We start from the raw sequence: 24,437 nt of genomic DNA on the forward strand, positions 1-24,437 counted from the left end.
GAATACGGATATGAGATTGGAGAGTTAGGAAGGGGAGAAGTAAAAATGACATAGAACCGCAGTACAGGGTCTTGGGTATTTGGTAAAAGTGGCAATAAGTCTATTATCATAACCATAAATAGTAATTCCCAATACTATATGTGTCCCTTTCACTGAGTGTAGCCTAGAGGCCCCAGAGAACTGCCAAAGTGGCTGTGGTGGTCCCTGGCACCACAGGTTCTGAGCAGTATCACCTCCTCAGGCCCTAGTGTTCAACAATCTGACCTCACCAGCCAACAACTGCTAAAAGTGGTCCCCTCAGCACCACTTAAAAGACAAATAAACATGAGTGAAACCATGTTACCACAGCCATAATTTTAAAATAAAAATAAGGAGGGGGGATAGACAGTAGAGGAGGTAAGTTACTTCACTCATATAGGTTTGGTGCAGTTTGAATACTGGCACCACATATGGTCCCCTAAGTACATCAGGACTAACCACTAAGGTCCACAAGATGTGGCCCCAAAACAAAAGAAATACCAGAAATATGGCTACAAATTTTTATGCAATTTGTGAAACAATATCTCAAACAAGAAAATAAATATTTAACAGAAACTGATAAATTCAGATCATTCTAAAGTGGGAATGAATTAAAGGCTAATTAGTAAAAGCACTACTGGAATCTCTAGTTCCCTTTCCCCTAACCCCCATTCTGTTCTGTTGGTTAACTGTCATTTTGGTTCTAATATCAGACTGAATACTTGGAGTCATCTCTTCAGAATATAAAATTAATTTTCTAGACTGAAAGCAAATACATAAAACAGTGAATTTTGTGAGACAAAGTTAATGCAGGCAGAGACATAGGAAAGTGCTGATAATATGTACCTGGAAAAAAACTGTCTAAAATTTAAACCAGCTCAAATGTTTCATGGAGACACAGGAATCATCTTAGAAAACTAGAAAACCACTGAGATGCAGACTTTATTGAGAGAAAAGGCTTCATATAGCTAGGACAAAGGATATGTTAAGAATATCAAAAGAGGGCCCGGAGAGATAGCACAGCGGTGTTTGCCTTGCAAGCAGCCGATCCAGGACCAAAGGTGGCTGGTTCGAATCCCGGTGTCCCATATGGTCCCCGTGCCTGCCAGGAGCTATTTCTGAGCAGACAGCCAGGAGTAACCCCTGAGCACCGCCGGGTGTGGCCCAAAAACCAAAAAAATAAAAAGAATAGCAAAAGAAGGGGCCAGAATGATAGCACAGTGGGACCCAGGTTCAATCCCCAGCATCCTGGTTCCTTGAGTCTGCCAAGGGTAATTTCTGAGTACAGAGACAGGAGCCTGGGCATCAGCAACCACTCCAAGTTCAACTCCATTGGGAACTCCCATGCAATAGACTGTGGGAAAACTATAAAAATTAACTCAGGAAAGGGACACTCTGACCTGAGATGTATGCCTCTGGTCTTTCTCTCCTTCCCTCAACGCATTCCCTCCCTTCCAGGATGTTCTTCTCCCTCCCACCCTCCCTCCCTCCCTGAAGCATTCTTGTTTCTCCCCACCCCCATTTTGTTTCTATGTATTTCCTCTCTCTTCTCTCTCTCTCTCCTCTCTCCCCCCCCTTCCCTCTCCCTCTTCTCCTGCTCCCTGTACCCAAATTTCTCTACGAAACTTGTTTCACTTCACTATTCGTCTCATCTCGCCTTTTCTTGGGAGGGTAATATGCTTTAGAACTGATTTTCCTTAGTGCCTGAGAGCTTCCACAGGAACCAGATGTCATTTCCCACATCAGGGAAAGCAAATAGAACCCAGGTGCAATTTGGCAACCAGCCTCTTGGGGATGGTGAGACATGAGATCTGTACTGTGCAGGTGCTCATGGCAGACTTTCATTAGTGCCAGATTTCCACAGGCTCCTTCCTCCCCAGGTGATGGAGGCAGGGAAACAGAAGCAGTAGCTGCTCTTCTGGAGGATGCCTCTTTTCTCCTCCTTACACCACAGAAATCATGCCAGGAAACTTACTCCTTCCAGTGGGGTTATATCTCCCACAAGTCACAATGTAAATTGACTATATTAAAAGCTGGAAAAAAAAATTGAAGACTAAATTAACATAAAGTAATGTTAATCAGTGATAAAACCGAGCCCACAAACTGAAAACCTTCCAAACAGATTTAGTTTCCCACTCAAACATAGTCAAAATCAAAGATAAGCTATTTAGGGAAGTCTCTAGCATAAAAAATTGAAGCCTTAAGAAATTGTTTGGGGTTTTGGCCACAACTGTCTGTGTTTAGAGCTCACTCCTGGTTCTGCACAGAGGGATCACTCTTAGTAGGGGATGCAGCACATGAGACTTAATCTAGATGGGCTGCATGCAAGTTTAGCATCCTATACTAACTACAACCTACTATCTCCCCAGTACCAATATAAAAAAAATGTAAAAGAATAACTATAAAAGATTAAAAAGAAAAATGTTTAGGAGCCAGAGAGATAACACAGCAGTGGGGCATTTGCCTTGCATGCAGCAGACCCACGAGGAACCCGGTTCAGTTCCCGGCATCCCATGTGGTCCTCCAGCAGGCCAGGAGCAATTTCTGAATGCAGAGTCAGGAGTAACCCCTGAGTGTTGGGTGTGGCCCAGAAGCCAATTCATCAATCAATAAATAAAGTTAAAAAGGAAAAAGAAAAATGCTAGAACCCCATTAAATACTCCACACACAAACTGTACTCACAAGATGAGAAACAAAAGATAATTCCTAAAGCAAAACACTTTTAGAAATGAAAACCTTGGTAGAAAAGTTAAGACTGGAGACTGAGCAATATTACAGTGAGTGGGGTGCTTTGCCTTGCACATGTCCAACCTAGTTTCAATCCCAGGCATCTCAGATGGTTCCCCAAACCCACCAGGAGTGACACCTGAACACTTTGGGTATGGCCCAAAAAACAAAACAAAACAGAACAAAAAAGTTAGATCAATGAGCATATTTCAGCACAAAATAAAGCAAAACCAAGGATTTAAAAAAAATTTAATAAATAAGCCCTTCAAACCCATCTTCCAAAATTTTCTTTTTAGGAGGATGCTAATACTTGAAAAACAGAAGTCCCAGAAAATAGGTATGAGAAAATAAAAAAGGAATAGTAAAACAAATCAGAATTTGTCCAGGAAATGAGTAAGTTTATAGCCTATAACTATTGTGCTCAAGTACTAATCCTCAGGGAGTAAAAACAGAAAACTAGAGACAAAATGTCTGAATTTTGGGACAGGAAGTTGAAGGAAGCAGGGAACATAGGGCATACTTCTTATGGAGGAGTCTTATAAAAGAAGAGATTTTCTAAAATCTCTTTTATATTTTCTGAACAATTTTAGATTTATTTTAGGGAAAGGTTTTAGGTTGTACAAGAGAAGCATAAACATTTTGCAATAGGTTTAAGGCATGCAAGTGGTATGACAAAGGTTTGGCAGAGAGCCGAATGTTTAAGAACATTATATTCACTGTATTCTGTCACTACCCACAAAAGGAAGCATGCACCAGACATAGCTTTTGGCTTTCCTGGTGCAGTGCCTAATTTTCCTCCCAAGAATTATCTGCCAGAAGGCCTGTTTAGAGAAGTCAATCATTGACCCTATGCGTGGATTAATTGGCTATAATTCTGACACGACTGTGACATTACATTTTCCCTTTTTCCTTTTGATTTTTGTCTTCTTTTCTACTACAGAAATTCGGCCTTAGCCTTTCTACACTCACAAAGGAATTTCAGTACCAAAGCCCGCCAAAAGCTCCCCGCTAGCTAATTTGTGACTCTTACTTCAAGTATAACCTGGCGCCAGCAGCTTGTTTTTTCTGAGTCTAACTCTATGATGGCAAACAATTATTTCCGTCCCCCCAAAAAATCTATTTTCCGGCAACTACATAAACATCTCTAGCAAAACCTGTCTCTCTCCTCCTGGTTTCTTGAATAACCTTTCTGTTTACCCAAAAACAACTTCACCTCACTTTTTCACCCAGCCCTCTAGCAGGGCTCTTTCTCACCTACAACTAGTTATTTAATATGTAGATTCTAGGGCCTGGTCCCATTGTACTGTTCCTCCGAGAGATCTCCTACTCTTTGTTTTCCCTGAGGACACCTTGCATACCAGAATTTGTGCTTAAAATGTCATCGGCTGAAAAATAAAAATTTGTCTTTTCGTTACTCAGACATGAGTCCCCATACAACATGTGTGGTAATTCATTTTTACAATATTATTCCATTTTTCATCTATTCATGCTCCCACTTTCTCCCCGTAAAGGTTCTCGGACCCTACGAAGGTTTTGCTTAGCGACGCAGGCCGTCCGCAGCAGTATTCTGGACCCACTTTCCTAATATTCCATACCAGGATTTTGAAGAAGGTGTGGGAAAGGTGTATCACTCATCATTCTCTTTGTACTCTCATCCTATCTATTTTCCCCTTCTGTCCATTCTCCTCATTAGGACCTACTGAGTACTCAGCTCAAAATGTAAAATATACCCACACCAAGAAATTAGCGTGGTACAATCTCTGCTATCAATATCGTAAGTTGTGATGTGAACTCACTTTCACACATTCTCTATCTCCCTGTTTCTGTCTCTCTCTCTCTCTCTCTCTCTCTCTCTTTTCTCTCACATATACATACCACTATAAATATCAAAACACTAGAGGTTAAGAAAACATTTCACAAGCTTTATGAAGATAATATACCAGTGGAAAAAAAAACAAAATAATGTTCTTAACAATCAAATAGGGAAAAAAAGAAAAGAAAGATTAAAAAAGAAGAGAAGAGGAAAGAAAAAAGAAAAGAAGAGGGCTGGAGAGATAGCATGGAGGTAGGGAATTTGCCTTGCATGCATGCAGAAGGTAGTGGTTCGAATCCTGGCATCCCATATGTCCCCGAGCCTACCAGGAGTGATTTCTTTTTTGTTGTTGTTTTTTTCAGGCCACACCCGTTTGATGCTCAAGGGTTACTCCTGGCTAAGCGCTCAGAAATTGCCCCTGGCTTGGGGGACCATATGGGACGCTGGTGGATCGAACCATGGTCCTTCGGTCCTTCCTTGGCTAGCGCTTCCAAGGCAGACACCTTACCTCTAGCGCCACCTCACCAGCCCCCCAGGAGTGATTTCTGAGCATGGAGCCAGGAGTAACTCCTGAGCACTGCTGGGTGTGACCAAAAAAAAATAAAAAAGAGAGAGCAATACTTTCAAATTATGGGCTGAGTACAGTAATGCACTTGTCTTGCAATGTGGTGAAACCAGATTCAATCTCTGGCTCCCCATATGTTCCCCCAAGCCAAGCCTGCCAGGAGTGATCCCTAATCAAAGCAAAATAAAAGCCCTGATGACCAGCATGTGTAAATAAATAAATAAATAAATAAATAAATAAATAAAGTTTTTCAGAAAGATTGTTTCCAACTTTGAGTTCTATACTCAACCAAACCAGACCCCAATGTGAGAACAAATTAAACATATCTGCAAACCTATAATGATTAAAAATCTTTGTATTTCTTTCTCACAAAACTGCTGAAAGACAAATGTCACCAAAATAAAGCTGTTAAAAAATATATATAATTATAATTATATATATATATATATATATATATATATATATATATATACATACATACTTGGAACTGTACAGACTCCTTAAAAGAATAAGGGGAGGTCTCCAGCCATAACTAAGACTTAAGGACAAACACCAATCCACATAGAAGATTAGAAGTCTCCAAGAGACCAGAGAGACAGCACAGCAGTAGGGCGTTTGCCTTGCAAGTGGAGGATCCAGGACCTGGTGGTTCAAAACCCGAATCCCATATGGTTATCCCCATACCCCACACACACCCCAGTGCCTGCCTGCCAGGAGTGATTTCTGAACAGAGAGAGCCAGGAGCAACCCCTGAGGGTCGCCAGGTATGGCCCAAAAACCCCAAAAAAAAGTCTCTGAGAGATATTGATTGGGATGCAATTATTGATACATGCATAAACAAACTGTTCACAAATATACAAAATAAGAATAAAAACAATAGAAATAAAATAAAATGTGTATATGAAAAAAATGATTTATTAGCCATCTCTAGCTGCAAATAGTTACAATAATAAAATTTCTTGTGATAAAATTAGTATACTACAAAGATAATATATTTGAATGATGAGAATAAAATAATGCTAACTCAGGATGAACACCCCACTAACACGTTCTCGAAACTCGTAAGTCCTGAAAGTTGAAACCACATCTACAAATACAGTTGCCATATCTGCACGTGGTCAGCTCCTAAGGCTCACTTTACTCCAAAAGAAATATATACCAAGATTGAAAAGTCATAGTTACACTGGCCTCAGTGAAAATGGCAGTCTTGGGAAAGGTTGATACAAGTCTCCACTCTGCTGAAACCATACTAGCTGCACCCATTATGCACAATTACCTACCAATTTGATAATGGCCGACCTTTCCACACAGCCATGAAGCTCCACAGAAAAGCCAAACCAACCTAAAGTCCAGGTATGATGGTATTTGGGCAAAGAGTTGCAGGACATTTTTGGAGTGAGTGCAGGTATCCCCACCCCCCACCTTTAGGTACTTCCAAAATCTCTGGCAGCTGAAACCACAAAAGCCACAGACCTTGGAATTCCTGGAACACATAGCCACACAATTCCAAAAAATTTTAATATTTATCATTTAATATTGTCATCCCAGGAGAACACACTAATTAAGACATCAATGTTAATTCAAAGCCACCTAAAATAACAGAAAAAACAACTAACAACAAATCGCTTAGCAATCCTGACAATAATTTAACAACCTCAGAGTCATACATTAATTTTTACAAATTTTCTCATTACTGGGCCAGAGAGATGGCATAGAGGTAAGGCATTTGCCTTTCATGCAGAAGGTCAGTGGTTCGAATCCGGGCATCCCATATGGTCCCCCGAGCCTGCCAGGAGTGATTTCTGAGCGTAGAACCAGGACTAACCCCTGAGCGCTGCCAGGTGTGACCCAAAAAAATTTTCTCATTAGTGTGTTTCTTAAATAATTTCATTTCTACTTACCTACAAGTAAGTAGAATCAATATAAAACACACTGTTTTGTGTCTCCCAAGGGGGTAGGCTTGGGATTAGGTGGAAATCTGGGGACAATAGTGAAAGGCTTCTTACATTGATGGTGAAACAGATCTTGGAACAAATGTATTATGAGCCACAAGCAACTATGTAATACATAGTCTTTAAATAAAGTAATTGATTTAAAAATAAAGAGAAAATGGGGGGAGAAAAGAAAAAAGAATACTCACTCAATCTTCCTTCTCTCCAGAGGGAAGTTAGTAAATATCTAAAGCAGAATAATTATAATATGCTAGTATTCCTAGAGAGATGGAAATAAATACCCACCATCCCCCCCCCAAAAAAAAAAAACTAAAAATCAGGTGGAAAAGTTAAACTTTCTTTCAGGAAAAAGAAAAAGGAAGCAGTATGGCAGTTACTTGGAAATTTCAGAAAACTAAGCAAATTCTTGATGTGAATCTATGCCAAGAAATATTTCATTATGCCAAAAGTTACTAAAATATCAAAATTAATCATTACCAAAATGCTCAGACTATAAATCACCAAGAAAATGTTATCTCTATTTGGAAATTTTGAGCCTCTTCCTATTTTTCCCTACACTACTGATTTTCTAGATAGCCCTCTTTGGAAGATTACCTTGTGCCATTAAACGAGGTGACTTTCTTGGTGATCTTACTGAGTTTTCTTCCACATTGTCCCTTAAATTCCTGTTAGGTAAAATCAGTTCTTCTTCATCAATAGCATCACTGCCACTTTCTTTAACAACTCCTTCATCCATAATATCATCAAGACCAACAACTAGAAAAAAAGCAAACAAACAAACAAACAAAAAAAAACTGATTACAAAAACCTTGAATGTTAAGTACAGAAAATACTGTAAGTTTAATAAAATGAAACATAGTCCTTAAAAAATCTACATTTATTTTTAACATAAGTAATATTGTCATTCCCAAGTTCTCAAACTTTATTTGATAAATTAATTGGACAGTGAGATGATTAGCTATAATCTTTTTGGTTTGTCTTCAACTTTTCTCTCTCATGTAGTACGCACTGTACCTTTGTGAACATCATAAGCAATTAATTATACTTGGTTTACTCAGCAATCTTTGATTCAACTTGTGGCATAAAAGTTTTATATCTTGAAAAGTTGATGATTTTAAGTTCAAGTTATAGCTGAAGAATTCTGCTTATGCTTGGGGCTCAGGAGTAAGGGTGCAATGTCCCCTTCCAGGGCCTAGAACTGAAACAACTGACCTAAGCAGCAACTGACTTCAAGCGCTAGGAGTAACCCCGGAGTGAAGCTGGCTATGGCCCAAAACCCAAAAATAAATAAGTAATAAAACAAATGTTTAAAGAGTTTATATTATGCAGTAAACTTCCCTAAAACACTGGGCATTGAGCTCCCATATGATCCAGCAAAGCCACTCCTAGGAATATATCCTAAGACCACAAAAACATACTACAATAATGCCCTCTGCACTCTTATGATCATAGCAGCAATATTTACAATAGCCAGCATCTGGAAATAACCCAGAGACCCTATAAGAGATGAATGGCTAAAGAAACTGTGGTACATATACATCTATACAATGGATTACTATGCAGCTGTTACAAAAAATAGTCATGAAATTGGCCTATAAATGGGTGGATATGTAGACTATTATATTGACTGAAATAAGTCAGAGGGAGAGAGATAAACACAGAATAGTCTCACTCATCTATTTAAGAAAAACTGAGGCCGCAGAGATAGCATGGAGGTAAGGTGCTTGCCTTACATGCAGAAGGACAGTGGTTCGAATCTCGGGATCCCATATGGTTGGTCCCCCAGGCCTGGCAAGAGCAATTTCTGAGTGCAGAGCCAGGAGTAACTCTAAATGATGCCGGGTGTGACCCAAAAACCAGAAAAATAAAAAAAAACTGTATAATATAAAACCCAGAGACAATAGAGATAAGGACAATAGAGATGACCACCCCATGATATGAAGCTTATCACAAAGAGTGGTAAATGAAATTAAAGAAATAACTACACTAACAATGACCATGACAACAACCGAGAGAAATATAATCCCTGTCTGGAAGACAGGCAGGGGGTGGAGTAGGGAAATGGGGGACAATGGTGACAGCAAAGTTGGCACTGGAGAAGGGGTGTGTACATTTTATGCCTGAAACCCAATTACAAACATGTTTATAACAATGGTGCTTAAATAAAATATTAAAAATGAAACCAAAAATAAATAATTAAATAAAATTTTATTCAAAAAAGTTTATATTATTCAGTAAACCTGAGAAAATAACAAAATTTAACAGGATCATTGAAACTATAATCAAGAGAAAATAGTAGGGAGTTCAATTAAATAGCTATACTACTATGAAGAAATGAGTACTTAAGTTGACACACGTTCTCAAAGACATTTTTAAAATAAAAAATTAATAGTTTCATCAGGTTCATTTCAGAAAACAAAATTTAAAATTACTTTTAAGCTCAATTTTATATACGCAATATATATACTGTAAATACAAATAAATACAACGGGTGGGAAAAAAATCCAGAATGTTAACAGAAATAATCACAAGTGGTAAGGAGAATATGCAATTATAGAGATATTAGGCACTGTTATACTTAGTTTTCCAAGTTTTCTACAATTAGCATGTACTTTGCATTGAAAACAAGAAAAAAAAATTTAAGAGAAAAACAATAGAATGTGTTTGACAGTGTTTGTAGACAGAGAAAAAAAAGAGGCAAAAGAGGCATTTTTTGGGGGGGTCACACCCGGCAGTGCTCAGGGGTTACTCCTGGCTCTACACTCAGAAATCGCTCCTGGCAGGTTCGGGGAACCATATGGGATGCTGAGATTCGAACCACAGTCCTTCTGCACACAAGGCAAATGCCTTACCTCCATGCTATCTCTCCAGCCCCCAAAAAGAGGCATTTTATAAATTTTAGGGCTATACACCAAAAGAAATAATCAACAGGATTTGCAAGCTATTATCTAAAGGTCAGTCACTAGGTTTAATCTTCTTCCAATTCCTACTGCATTTGACATAGCTAACCCCAATCTCTTTCATTTTTAAGCTTCTGGATCTCACATCCTAGGTCATTAGTCACTTCTAAGTGTTCTTTGGTAGATTTTCTTCTTGCAGATGTGTGCATATTGGAGTTTTGGAGGTTCTGTCTTTCTTGTCTAAACTGCCTCCACTCCACCCTAAACAACCTCATAATTTAAATGACTCTCCAACTTATTTTCACCAATCACAAGCAAATGACATCTCTACTAGATTATATAGCAATTTCTCAAGCTTAATGTTTTTAAAATTAACACTAAACCCACGCAATCCTCTTATATCAATAAAACTACTCTCTTCTTTGAATGGAATGGTCACACTATCCTCAGCTGTTTTTCCCTCATATTCCACCGTCAAACAATCAAAACACCTTACTAGCTACAAACTACAAAATACATTCATTTCATAATCTATAAATTACCTTCACAGCTAACATTTTATTCCAAATCACCAAATCTCATCAATCTTCTATTCAAGCAGTCTCCTACCATCTCAGGTTGCACAGCATGAGTGCACAGACATACATGATTTTATTTTCCATTTGGTCATTCAATGAGATCCTTTTAAAATATTGTTATTTTGGGCCCAGAGAGATAGCACAGCGGCGTTTGCCTTGCAAACAGCCGATCCAGGACCAAAGGTGGTTGGTTCGAATCCCGGTGTCCCATATGGTCCCCCGTGCCTGTCAGGAGCTATTTCTGAGCAGACAGCCAGGAGTATCCCTGAGCACCGCCGGGTGTGGCCCAAAAACCAAAAAAAAAAAAAAAAGAATAAAAGAATAAAATAGTGTTATTTTGCTACCATTCTTCTGTTCAAGTTCCTATACACATCTAACATATCAAAGTTATGTCCAAATTCATAGCCAGGGCCACAAAGTGTTTACTGTGTTTACTCAAGTATAAGCAGAGTTTTTCGGCACAAAACTCGGCTAATACTCGGGTCATACAGTTTATCTGATTCAGCGCATGCACCGAATCAAATGCATGTAGTCTCTGGTGATCTGCCTTCTGCTGGAGGGGGTGGTGCTCAGTCCACAAGTCACGTATAAGCTGAAGAGGTAAGCGGCTGAACTAAACTGGATGCCACTGAACTATTTAACCCACAATATTCTGCATTTTGTATAAGAATGACAGCAGTGATGATAATCTCTGCAAACTCAGTGATGATATGTCTATGCTGATACCCTCACATCAGATACAGCTGACACTCTGTTTGGACATACAGAAGATGAGGAATCCAGTTTTGAAGAATTTTAACCTTTGTGATTTAGCTTGATTACATGTTAAGTTATGGTTTTCTGCACTTTACAGTTTTTTTTTTTTCCGAGTCAGGAAAAGTCATCTTGAGACAGTTTTAAAGTTATTGTTGCTAGTTTACAGTTTTTCTTTAGCAATAAATATTTAAAAACATTTAACATACTGTTTTCGTCAATTATTGTAATTGTTTTGGGTATATATTTTTATTTTTGAAATTTACCAGTGGATGCTACATTTTCCACCTTGGCTTATACTCGGGTCACTAAGTTTTCCCAGTTTTTAAAGTAAAGTTGTGGGGAGGGTGGTCAGCTTATACTCAGGTCAGCTTATACTCGAGTATATAGGTAGAATTTCTTCAACTTCTCTCCTACAACACTCTATTATTCCAACTGCTCCAGTAGCCTGGGTGTTTCTGAACACATGAAATCATATGGTCAAATCAGTCTTTGTACTTGCATACAAATACTTCCTTTGAGTGGAGTTTTTATCTCTCAGATACCAATATGATTCACTTTTTTTTAATCCATTAAGGTAAAATGAATATTCCTGATAAATTCAGGTATATTTCTTTATCCACTCAAATATCACATCAAAAAACCTGTATTCAAATGTCTTATCCAGGGCCGCGGCGCTAGAGGTAAGGTGCCTGCCTTGCCTGTGCTAGACTTGACGGACCACGGTTCGATCCCCTGGCGTCCCATATGGTCCCCCAAGCCAGGAGCGACTTCTGAGCGCATAGCCAGGAGTAACCCCTGAGCGTCACCAGGTGTGAGCCAAAAACCAAAAACCAAAAAAAAAAAAAAAAAAGTCTTATCCAAAACAGAACATGCTCCCATCACTGCCTGCTGACCCTTAGCTTACTTATAACCTTTAAAACATGGTTTGCTGGGGGCCGGAGAGATAGCATGGAGGTAAGGCGTTTGCCTTTCATGCAGGAGGTCATCGGTTCGAATCCCGGCGCCCCATATGGTCCCCTGTGCCTGCCAGGAGCAATTTCTGAGCCTGGAGCCAGAAATAACCCCTGAGCACTGCCGGGTGTGACCCAAAAAACACCAAAAAAAAAAAAACATGGTTTGCTGCCTTATTAAATAACTGCTTATTACCTATATTCTACATGAAAATATAAACTCTACAAATCAAGATTTTTTTTCTTTTTATGTTGATAAAACTACAAGAACCTAGAATTAGATTTTTCCATAAAATGGGTGATATCTGGGGCCGGGCAGTGGCGCTGGAGGTAAGGTAAGCCTTACCTGGCTAGCCTAGGAGACGGACCGCGGTTCGATCCCCCGGCGTCCCATATGGTCCCCCAAGCCAGGAGCGACATCTGAGCGCATAGCCAGGAGTAACCCCTGAGCGTCACCGGGTGTGGCCCAAAAACCAAAAAAAAAAAAAAAAAAAATGGGTGATATCTGCCCCAGGAGAATTAAAACATCCTTTGAGAAGAAAGGTGTTTTCTGTTTGTTCGTTTAAAGTGGGTAAATTTTCAGGGGAGTGGAGTATTTATTTTTAATTAGGGAATAGGACAAATAAGTATGAGAACATCTCATCTACAACAGTAACCTAGTATATACTGGATAATATTTTAAATATTTGCTTAATATAAAAACTGGGAAAAAAGAAAAAACTGGGACCACATAAATTTTGATGAGGAAGGGAAAAATATTCGCACTTACCCAAAGAAAATAAGAATTTTTAAAGTGAAAAAATAGAGAATTCATTGTTTTGATGTACCAAATAGCATTTAAAAAAAAACAAACAAACACAAGATTCTACCCCACCCCAGGTCCCCAAAAAGGCAAGAAACTTTCAAGTAGGGCCCGGAAAGATAGCACAGTGGCGTTTGCCTTGCAAGCAGCTGATCCAGGACCAAAGGTGGTTGGTTCGAATCCCGGTGTCCCATATGGTCCCCGTGACTGCCAGGAGCTATTTCTGAGCAGACAGCCAGGAGTAACCCCTGAGCATCGCCAGGTGTGGCCCAAAAACCAAAAAAAAGAAAAAAAAAAGAAAAAAGAAAAAAAAGAAAGAAACTTTCAAGCAACTAGGTAAAGGATGATTACTAACTATAGAAAACAAAGGAGAAAATTCTATTGCAAAATCTGATACAAAGAAGCAGAAGCAGAAAGTCAGAGTAGAAATTAAAATGATTAAATAAAACCAATAGGTGCAGTCTCTTTTTAGAAGAACTGTGGTGAGTGTAGTTAGGCTTTTATTATAGCATGGAAAAACAAAATCAATATAATCTGTCTTTTGTTTGTTTGTTTGTTTGTTTGTTTTAAGAAAAATAACAGTGTCAGGGCCAGAGAAGATAGTTTAGTATGAAGATACTCTACTTCTATTTGTCCTGAGCATAGAGCTACACCACTGAGTGTGCAACACCTTTCCTCCTATAATCCCCCATCAAAAAAGGTGAAAAATAGAAATGATATACAAAATCAAAACTAAAATAAATGAAAGATGGGTTTCTATGCAAGGTGATAGAAAAGGGTAAGGAAAAAGAGACAGAGAAGAATCATCTTTACAAAGAAGGATAAAGATATAAGGGAACAGAAATGAAGAGAGAAGAATTAAGAAAATTTGAGCATGTTTCTATGTGCTCTAAATAGTCTGGCAGATATATGACATCTTATGGCTCTACCATTACGCAAAACCCACTGAAGTCAATAAATAGTTTTTTTAAACAAGTTCCTCCCTCCCCCCCCCAAAAAAAAACAACTAAACAGCTATTTCAACTTAGTCATTCAGATTCTTCTAGATCAGAGAATGTAATAGTGATCAGAGAATGTAATAGGGGGAGAGGGGCACATGGTGCAGGCACACCTGGAGATGCTCAGGAAAATTTATGGGATGCTGGAAATTTTAAGAGATCTTTCCAGCCTTATCAGAGAATGTTATGATGAATAAATGGGAAGTGCTCAGAGTAGTACCTGGCACTTAGAAAGTCCTACATAGGGGCCGGACCCAGTTCGATCCCTCACATCCCATATGGTACCCGGAACCTGCCAGGAGCGATTTCTGAGTGCAGAGCAAGGAGTAACCCTGAGAGCCGCCAGGTGTGACACCCCCACCAAAAATAATTAAATAAAGAAGCATATTATTTAAAAAAAAAAAAAAGAAGAGAAAGTCCTACATAAACATTGTTTCAAAATCTCCTCCCATGAGCCAAAAGTTAAAGTGTTTCTGGGGTGGGATGATGAAAGGAGTTAAAGCATATGCTTGTGTGCAGTCAATCCCAGTTCAAACCCAAGTGATAACCCAAGAGTGGCTGTGGACAGTTCTAGAGGACCTTAAAACCACAAAGGTAGACTAGGTAATCCCAAACTACAGAACAGAGCAACACTACTACTAGCCCAGAAGAGGGTCAAGAAGGCCTCAAACCTCCTGGACAGGCTTGAGAAACACTCCACCACCACCACCAATTTTTTTTTCTTTTTCTTTTTTTTTTTTTTTTTTGGTTTTTTGGGCCACACCCAGCGGTGCTCAGGGGTTACTCCTGGCTGTCTGCTCAGAAATTGCTCCTGGCAGGCATGGGAGACCATATGGGACACCGGGATTCGAACCAACCACCTTTGGTCCTGGATCGGCTGCTTGCAAGGCAAACGCCGCTGTGCTATCTCTCCAGGCCCACCAATTTTTTTTTCTAAGTATTTCTTCTTCCTCACTTTCTCAGCTTACCCACAGAACAACTGAACAATTTTTTTAAATACAAAATTCCAAGGGTTATGGCACTTATCTTGTGCACAGGTGAACCAGGTTCGATCCCTAGTACAACACGTGCTCTCCCAGGACCACCAGGGGACTGGAGTAAGCCCTGAATACCACCAGGTGTGCCTTCCTCCTAATTTCCTCTACCCTCAATAAAGTTTAAAAAAAAAAAAATCTAAGATGAGTATCAAAAGGCACAAACTTCCAGTTATAGAAAATAAGTTGTGGATATGAATGACATGACAAATCAATATTTACATATTTCACTTTAATGGCAGTATAAAGGTCAAACCCAGTAACTTCTGACTAGAAGTTATTGTTTTCTTTTCTCTTTCTTTTTTTTGGTTTTTGGCCCACACCAAGTGATGCTCAGGGTTACTCCTGGCTCCGTGCTGAGAAATCGCTCCTGGCTTGGGAGACCAAATAGGACCCCGGAAATTGAATCGAGGTCTGTTCTAGGTCAGCCGCGTGCAAAGTAAACACCCTACCCCAGTCAGACCAAACAATTCATTCTGCAGTGCCACAACAATCATGCAAGATGTCTAAATTTTAGGGCTTGCATTTAAAAGAACATAAATAAATTCTCCTAGAGGTATATTCATAACTCTTTCTTCTAATTGATTATTAATTCTAATTAATTGGCACCTAATAAGATGGTACAATCTTTTTGTTTTATTTTTGTTTGGGAGAAGGGGGCCACATCCAGTGATTCTCTTAACTCTGCACTTGGGAATACTGTTAAGTGCAGGAGCGCATATGGGATGCTGGGAATCAAGCCCAGTTCTGTCACGTGCAGGGCAAACAACCTGCCTACTTTAATATTGCTCTAGCCCCACAATTTATTTTTTGGTTTTTTGGGGAGAGGGCCACATTCTGCAGCACTCAGGACTTACTTCTGGCAGGCTCATGGGACCTTATGAAATGCTAGGATTGAACCCGGATCTACTGCGTGCAAAGCAAATACCCTAACCACTGTGCTATCAATCAAACCCCCACAATCTATTTTATTTTTTTTGTTTTGGGGTTACACAGGGTCGTAGTTGAGGGACCACACAGCGTCCCCTACCCACTCTGGCCATACCACACAATTCTCTATTTGTTCATTCTATAGTGAGATTTTTCCAGGATAGACGATTTATACATTCACTGTAAAAATAAAGCTACAGAATGATATACCATAATTTTGTATGTTAAACATAAAGTCCAAAAAAGATCACTTCAGATATATAAGTATCATTATTTTCTCTTTCTTTACTTATAATAAGCTTCAAAATATGTTTACCAGTGGATCAAAGAAGGCAAATACATTTACTTTCCTATAAAATATACCTATTTGAATATATATATGGCTTTCAATAAAAAAAGAGTATAAATGATAATAAACACTCAGTAACAATTAACAATTAATTTATTGACACTACTTAGTTGGGAGGGGGGACAGATTAGGAGAAAGATATAAATGGTAAAATGTGCACATTGCTTGCTGAAAGCCCTGGGTTTTAACTCTTAGTATCAGAGCTCCCCTCCTACCTCCAGCACAGCAAATATAGTTCCCATATGGCAGGGGCAGGAAGGAAAATGAATAGGAAGGGAAGAGATGAGAGACAAGGAGAGGACAAAAAACAGAACTTTAAGTTACTTAAAGTATAAACTTCAGAGTTGGGAAAATTTGGAGCTGAAAAAATAGAAAGTAGGCTGCTTCTCTTGCACATGGTTGGCTCATATGGTTCCCCAAGAACTGCCAGGAGTGGTTGCTTAAAGCAGAGCCAGGAGTAAACCTGAGCACTGCTGGGTGTTGCACAAAATACTGTAATAATAAAAACAACAAACACCAAAGCTGGAAAGATTAAAAAGACTGAGACAGGATTTACATGTGGGAGCCCCAGGGCTGGATCATGACTCTGCATGATTCACCGGCACTACCCAGTATCCAGCATAGCAAAAAATTTAATCTAAATACTTCAGACAGACAGAAACACACACACACACACACACACACACACACACACACACACACACACACACACAAAAAAAAAAAAAAAAAAAAACACATTATACATATACAGAGTTGTTTGTCTTTCTTTAGCATTGCCTATTGCTCAGATCTTGATATAGTTTATTCTTTTTTTTTTTTTTTTGGGGGGGGTCACACCCAGCAGCGCTCACGGATTAATCCTGGCTCTATGCTCAGAAATTGCTCCTGGCAGAGTAGGGGACCATATGGGATGCCGGGATTTGAACCACCGTCCTTCTGCATGCAAGGCAAATACACTACCTTCATGCTACCTCTCCGGCCCTGATATAGTTTATTCTTGAATTTTTATAAATTTTTAGATTTGGTAAACATACCTAATACGGGGCTAAGGGGGCTCCTACTTAAGAGACATGGAGGTCTAATCTGGGTCTATCTCCTACTTGTCAAGTTGTGCTGGTTAAAAAATTCTCCAGCCCTACATTAATTTTTTTGTGTAGTAACTTTACTGCCCATTTTGTGCCAATTAAAATTTTTCTTCAGTTATCTATACCGTTAAATTACTCAATCTTTATGTTCTATTTATGTATAATGTATTCTCAAGTCATCTATTTTATGTACAAAAAATTTTTTTTTGTTTTGGGGGGTGGTGGTCACACCTGGCAGCACTCAGGAGTTATATTCCTGGCTCTACTCTCAGAAATAGCTCCTGGCAAGCCTGGAGAACCATATGGGATGCTGTGATTCGAACCACTGTCCTTCTGTATGCAAGACAAATGCCCTACCTCCATGCTATCTCTCCAGTCCCCTACAAAAATACTTTTAATTTTGCCCAAAAACAACTTATTTTGGAGAAGAACTGATAAATTTTTCACAGAAAAGCTTTCCACATTTCATGAAAAATAGGCAGTTCTATAAAAAGTCTATACTAACTTTAGTAACACCATGGAGAAAAAGAATAATTATTTCAGACTGATCCTTACTGATCTACATTTTGATAATTCCACTTGTCTTTGTGTTGTAGCAATATGAAGTAAATTTAGTTTTGCCTTTAAGATGGCAAGTTATGGCAATGTGTAAAAAATTGTGAACAATGGTAAAGGGAAGATCACACTTTAAAAGTTTGAACATTTAGGGGTCGGAACAACAGCACATCAGTAGGGTGTTTGTCTTGCACACTGACACTGATGGACCAGAGTTCAATCCCTGTCATCCCATAAGGTCCCCTGAGCTTGCCAACAGTGATTCCTCAGTTCAGAACCACAAGTAACCCCTGAGCACCATCCGGTGTGAGCCGCCCCCCCCCCACCAATTAGGAAGCAAAGGAACAGAGTATTTCCACTTTATCAAATAAGTGTTTGCAGAATGTTTAGAAAGCTTAGAAATAGAAAGCAGGGCCAGAGAGATAGCACAGCAGTATGCATGCAGAAGAATGGTAGTTTGAATCCCAGCATCTCATATGGTTCCCTGAGCCTGCAGGGGGCAATTTCTGAGCATAGAAAGTATGCTCAGAGTAGCCCCTGAGTGCTCCTGGGTATGACCCCCCAAAAAAGAAAGTAAGTTTAGAAAGCACAGAAGGATCCATCCCAAAATGAAGCAAACCACCACCAAAAAACTCCTCACTCAGAAATATGCCATGCATAGAACTTTTGAGAATGTAATACAGAAACTAAAGCTTCTTTAATCACAACTACTCATAAAATCTAACTTAAAGGAAAGAGATAAAATATAGAGTCTACCACTTACAGTTGTAACAAACTAATAAAATAAGTGGGAATAATTTAAAACAGAAAAAGGCATGGAGAGTCATCCTGGAAGCGAAGGCGGGAGGGTCCTTGCTATCTGGTGGGTGGGCGGGTAGGCCTTAGGGAGGCCTTTGGGCTTTCTTGAATTTATTAAATTAAAAAAAAAAGAAAGAAAGAAAAAGCCATCAACACTGAAAACTAGAAGACACTGACAACAGGAACTGAAGACAAAAATAAAAGTAAATATCCTTAAAGATTTTTGTTCTCTGTAATTAGAATAAACAAACTATCAAAATATCTATTTTCCCCCATAGGTATCTCTAGATTCAATCAAAATTCTAAAAGTATTTGCCACAAAAATAAAACAATCCTAATATAGATGTACAGAACTACAAGTAGTCAAAATAATCTTGAGAAACACAAATTTGAAGGTACAACACTTCCTGATTTAAAGTAGTATTTCAAAGTGACAGTGAATAAACAGTATAATATTGATATAAAAATGAATAAAAAGGACCAGAGCAATAGTACAGCAATTTGCCTTGCACTCAGTCAACCTGGGTTCAATCTCCAGCATCCCATATGGTCCCACTAGTCTGTCAGGAGCAATTTGAGTGTAGAGCCAGGAGTAACCCCTGAGCATTAGTGGGTGTGGTCCAAAAACTCAAAAATAAGTAAACTAATTAAAAAGCCAAAACAAATCAAAGCCTATGCATGGTAAATTATTCACAAATTTACAAAATATACAGAGTGATCTTCCCAATAATTGGTATAAGTCATGCAAAAATTCAATGAATGCACCCATATATAATACTAAATATAAAAATCAACTCTAAATGCATTAAAGATTTGAAAGTAAGGTATAAGATCAAAGATATATGCCATAAGCTGTTTGGCCTTGGTGGTATTATTGACAACAAAGGCCAAAAAAAAAGTACAAAAGGCTTATTGCAACAAATAAAATCATCATCAAGATCAGAAATAAAACGCAAACTACCAAATGGGAGGAAACCAGTGGTTAACAGTTAAAACATATAAAGAATTTGCAAAACTCAAGAGCAAAATAATTTTTAAATTAAGACAAGTGCATAAAAAATTAATGTTAATTCATGTATGCTTATGACCTATTAAAAGTCTGTATACTTGGAAAAATAATACCAGTCATCAAGAAAATATAGATCCAAACAACACTGAGGTCCTATTAGAAGTGTTAGAACAGTTCATCACTTACAGAGACAAGAGAGAGATCAGAGATATGGCTCAGGGAAGTGCAAGGCCCTCCCCTGGGCTGGATCCCCAATATAAGCCCACACTACTTGGCCAAACATTACTACTCCAAGAACCCTTAACTTCCTACACTGCTATGACTGGACTATTAAAATATAAAAATCGGGGCCGGGCGGTGGCGCTGGAGGTAAGGTGCCTGCCTTGCCTGCGCTAGCCTAGGAAGGACCGCGGTTCGATTCCCCGGCGTCCCATATGGTCCCCCAAGAAGCCAGGAGCAACTTCTGAGCGCATAGCCAGGAGTAACCCCTGAGTGTCACAGGGTGTGGCCCAAAAACCAAAAAAAAAAAAAATAATAATAAAAATAAAATAAATAAAATAAAATAAAATATAAAAATCGGGGCTGGAGCAGTGGCGCTAGAGATAAGGCATCTGGCTTTGCAAGCGCTAGCCTAGAACAGACCGTGGTTCGATCCTCCACTGTCCCATATGATTCCCCCAAGCCAGAAGCGATTTCTGAGCTGATAGCCAGGAGTAACCCCTGAGAATCAAATAGGTGTGGCCCACAAAAACAAAAATAAATAAATAAAAATAAAGACAAAAGATCACTGGTTTTGACAAGGATATGGAGAAAAGTGAACTCTTATGCACTGCTAAATGAAACTTCATTCTATCAGTATAAAAAGAATATGAAAACTCTCCAAAACAGTTTAAAAAATAATTTATATGGGCCGGAGAGATAGCACAGTGGTAGGGCGTTTGCCTGTATGCAGCTGACCCAGGACAGGCTGCGGTTAGAATCCCGGCATCCCATATAGTCCCCAAGCCTGCAATTTTTGAGCATAGAGCCAGGAGTAAGCCCTGAGCACTGCCGGGTATGACCTAAAAACCAAATAAATAAATAAATAAATAAATAAATAAATAAATAAATAAATAAATAAATAAATAAATTACATAATATATGAACAAGTTTTTCCTACTTCTGGGTATAAACCCTAAATAAATGAACAGTATACTAAAAAGATAGGGTGCAATCTCCATGATTACTGCAACAACATTCATATTAGCCAAAGTATAGAAATAGCATGTCCAACAAAGAAAAAAGACATAAAAACATAAAACAGAATAAATGGGATATTACTGAGACAAAAAGAACTCCTGTCATTAGGAATAACAGGGACGGATCATAAGGAAACTACTCTAAATCAAGTACGTCAAAGATAAAGACAAATACTCATAGAATTACTTATATGTAAAAAAAATTTAACTACTTAAATTTTTTAAAGTCAAACAAATACTCTATTTGAGTAAAAAAGAGGACAGCAGGGCCCGGAGAGATAGCACAGTGGCGTTTGCCTTGCAAGCAGCCGATCCAAGACCAAAGGTGGTTGGTTCGAATCCCAGTGTCCCATATGGTGTTCCCCCCCCCCCCCCCCCCCCCCGTGCCTGCCAGGAGCTATTTCTGAGCAGACAGCCAGGAGTAACCCCTGAGCACCGCTGGGTGTGGCCCAAAAACCAAAAAAAAAAAAAAAAAAGGAGGACAGCAAGGATTGAAAAGAAGTAACAGGAAAAGAATGAAGATGAAGTTGGCAAGTGTGCATTAAAAGTGTACTTTCTTTTAAATCATTTGAAGAGGAGCCAGAGAGCTAGTAGAGGCTAAGGCATGTGCCTTGCATGTTGTTGATGCAGCATCACATCCCTCAAATACCACTGGAAATGTTCCCTGAAGAGCCAATTAGAAGCTCCAAAACATTTACTGTGGCCCCTCCAAAAAATAAAACAAGTCTGATGAACATAAAATATGCTGACTAAGCTATATATTATATAATTCAAATTTACTAAGAAATAGAACTCTAATGTTCTCACACGTGCATAAAAAGAAAAATATGTATGTGGTATTTAAAATAACTGCATGAAGAAATGCAATGGTGTAAGTGTCAAGAACACTGTAAGGGGGAGAGAGAGAGGAGAGAGAGAGGAGAGAGAGAGAGAGAGAGAGAGAGAGAGAGAGAGAGAGAGAGAGAGAGAGAGAGAGAGAGAGAGAGAGAGAGAAAGAGAGAGATGCCAAATTTCATTATGGACAAGACACTCAATTTTAGGAAAAAATCTTTTAGTGTTTAATTTTTAGAGACATTAGGTAAAACTAAATAGATGGAAGATTTGATAAACTGATAATACAGCAAAATATAGTGAAACAGCAGTATCATCAGTTTATCATCTGTACCATGATGAATATTTCATACTACACTATTCTTTGTTTCATTGAGTTTTTAAATTTGAAAATACAAAATTAAAATTTTTAGAAGAAAAGAAAAGCTCAAGATAAAAGCAGATGAAACATGTAGTTGAACATAGTTGAGTTAGTACAGATTCATGTGGTTGTCTTGCATGTGGATGATACTGATTTGAGCCCCAACACTGCATACGGTCCCTGAACATCTTCGAGAGTAAACCACTAGTGTGGGCCAACCCCCTAAGTAATGTGATTTAAATAGGATTTACATTTTTTCCAAACGATGTAAAGTGGTATTTAAGATATACAGTTGGCTTGAAAAAGTAGTACAAGAGGTAAGGCACTTGTCTTATACATGGCAGAAGCAAACTCAACCCTTCGCATTTGATGAGTGCAGATAGGAGTGATCCCTAAGCACCACTATTTGTGATCCCCCAAACCAAGCGTACATACACACATACATACACATTTTTTTTTTGGTTTTTTTTTGGGGGGGGGCCACACCCGGCGGTGCTCAGGGGTTACTCCTGGCTGTCTGCTCAGAAATAGCTCCTGGCAGGCACGGGGGACCATGTGGGACACCGAGATTCGAACCAACCACCTTTGATCCTGGATCGGCTGCTTGCAAGGCAAACGCCGCTGTGCTATCTCTCCGGGCCCACATACACATTTTTAAATAAAAAATGAAACTGTAAAAACTAGTATAAAGTTAAAATGGTATATATTTTTGTATGGAATGAACCATAAATGAATAATATACACAATTTACTAGGATTTCACCAATTTTATGTCTTCTAGTTTAAAAGTCAAGGTTTGTCAAACATCTGGCAAAAGACTTTAGGAAAAATGAAAAAACACTGCCAATAAGGTACTTAGATTCTAAATAAAATAACTCACCATTTCAACATTCATACTTCACTCCTTTCTTGAAACTTTAAGTATATATACATATATACTAGGCAAGCAGTTTCTTAAAGAAGTTTATATAGCTAATAAAAATGCATACATAGCCAAAAGCCCAAGAAGAAAAGTATTATGTATATTCTCATAATTAAAAAAGAAGTCAATAGTGCAGTGGTTATTTGCACATTTGCCTTGAATGCAGCCAGCTTGGGTATGATCCATTATGGTCCCAAGAGCCTTTAAGGAGTAACTTCTGAGCGCCACCCAAAAACAAAAACAAAACAAACAAAAAATCTCATTTGGGTCAGAGTGAGAGCACAACAGGTAGGGATTTTCCTTGCAACAGCCTGCTTGGATTCAATCTCCCGCATACCATGTGGTCCCACTAGCCCACTAGGAGTAATTTTTGAGGACAGAGTCAGGAGTAACCCGAGTGCCACCAGGTGTGGACCACAAACTAAAAAAAAAAAAAAAAAAAAAAATCAAATTTTACCAATACTTAAATCAAACTAACACTACTTTTATGCTACAGTAGTTTCCTTGTTAGATTCAAGTAAGTCAAAATTTATTGCACAAAATCTAAGATCCTGAGAAGAGTAAAAGTATTCCATAAGATGAAAGAGTTGACCACAAAAATTTATTTGTATTCAACATCTCACACTGATACAGCAGGTCATAAATAAACTTTATATAGTGGGACTATAGCTCCAAAATATGAAGCACACACCTAGTAAATGTGAGTTTGCATCCAAGCAGCACCTAGTCCCAACTAGTAACTAGTACAGTAACTGTAGCCCCTGATGGTACCAAGCACCAAAATACAAGGCCCAAGCAATTAACAATCAGCCTGTATATTTGGACTATCAGCAGAGTAGCATTATTTGACTCTGACCAAAAATATGTGGCACCTATAAAACTTTTAGGGGGAGGGGGCTAGAGAATAGGACAGAAGATAAAGTGCTTGCCTCACAGACAACCCTGTTTCAATCATCACAAACTGCATAATCCTGCCCAGGCCAAGAATAAAATGCCCTTAAACATTGCCAGTGTGGTTGAATTCACTCACCTCAACAATAATAAAAACAAAAACTCTTATGTGAACACTTTAATTTTTTTCCAAATTAAAAATGTAGCGGGGCCGGAGAGATAGCATGGAGGTAAGGCGTTTGCCTTTCATGCAGAAGGTCATCGGTTCGAATCCCGGCGTCCCATATGGTCCCCCGTGCCTGCCGGGAGCAATTTCTGAGCATGGAGCCAGGAGTGGCCCCTGAGCACTGCTGGGTGTGACCCAAAAACCACAAAA

At 38.8% G+C, this 24,437-nt stretch overlaps 1 protein-coding gene across 3 annotated transcripts in view; it reads right to left on the reverse strand.

Moving 5' to 3' along the window:
• PHF3 (PHD finger protein 3) overlaps nt 1–24,437 on the reverse strand; it is a 425,013-nt gene that overhangs the window by 51,005 nt on the left and 349,571 nt on the right. For 2 of the 3 annotated variants that reach the window (XM_049776749.1, XM_049776750.1), the window contains one exon: nt 7,670–7,831. The exons of the other annotated variant lie outside the window; for it this stretch is intronic. In XM_049776749.1, the coding sequence (XP_049632706.1) occupies nt 7,670–7,831 (162 nt within the window). The remainder of the gene's footprint in view (nt 1–7,669; nt 7,832–24,437) is intronic. 3 annotated transcript variants of the gene reach the window in all.

This window comes from Suncus etruscus, chromosome 7 (genome assembly GCF_024139225.1).
Source record: "Suncus etruscus isolate mSunEtr1 chromosome 7, mSunEtr1.pri.cur, whole genome shotgun sequence".
In the NCBI taxonomy this organism is placed as follows: Eukaryota; Metazoa; Chordata; class Mammalia; order Eulipotyphla; family Soricidae; genus Suncus; species Suncus etruscus.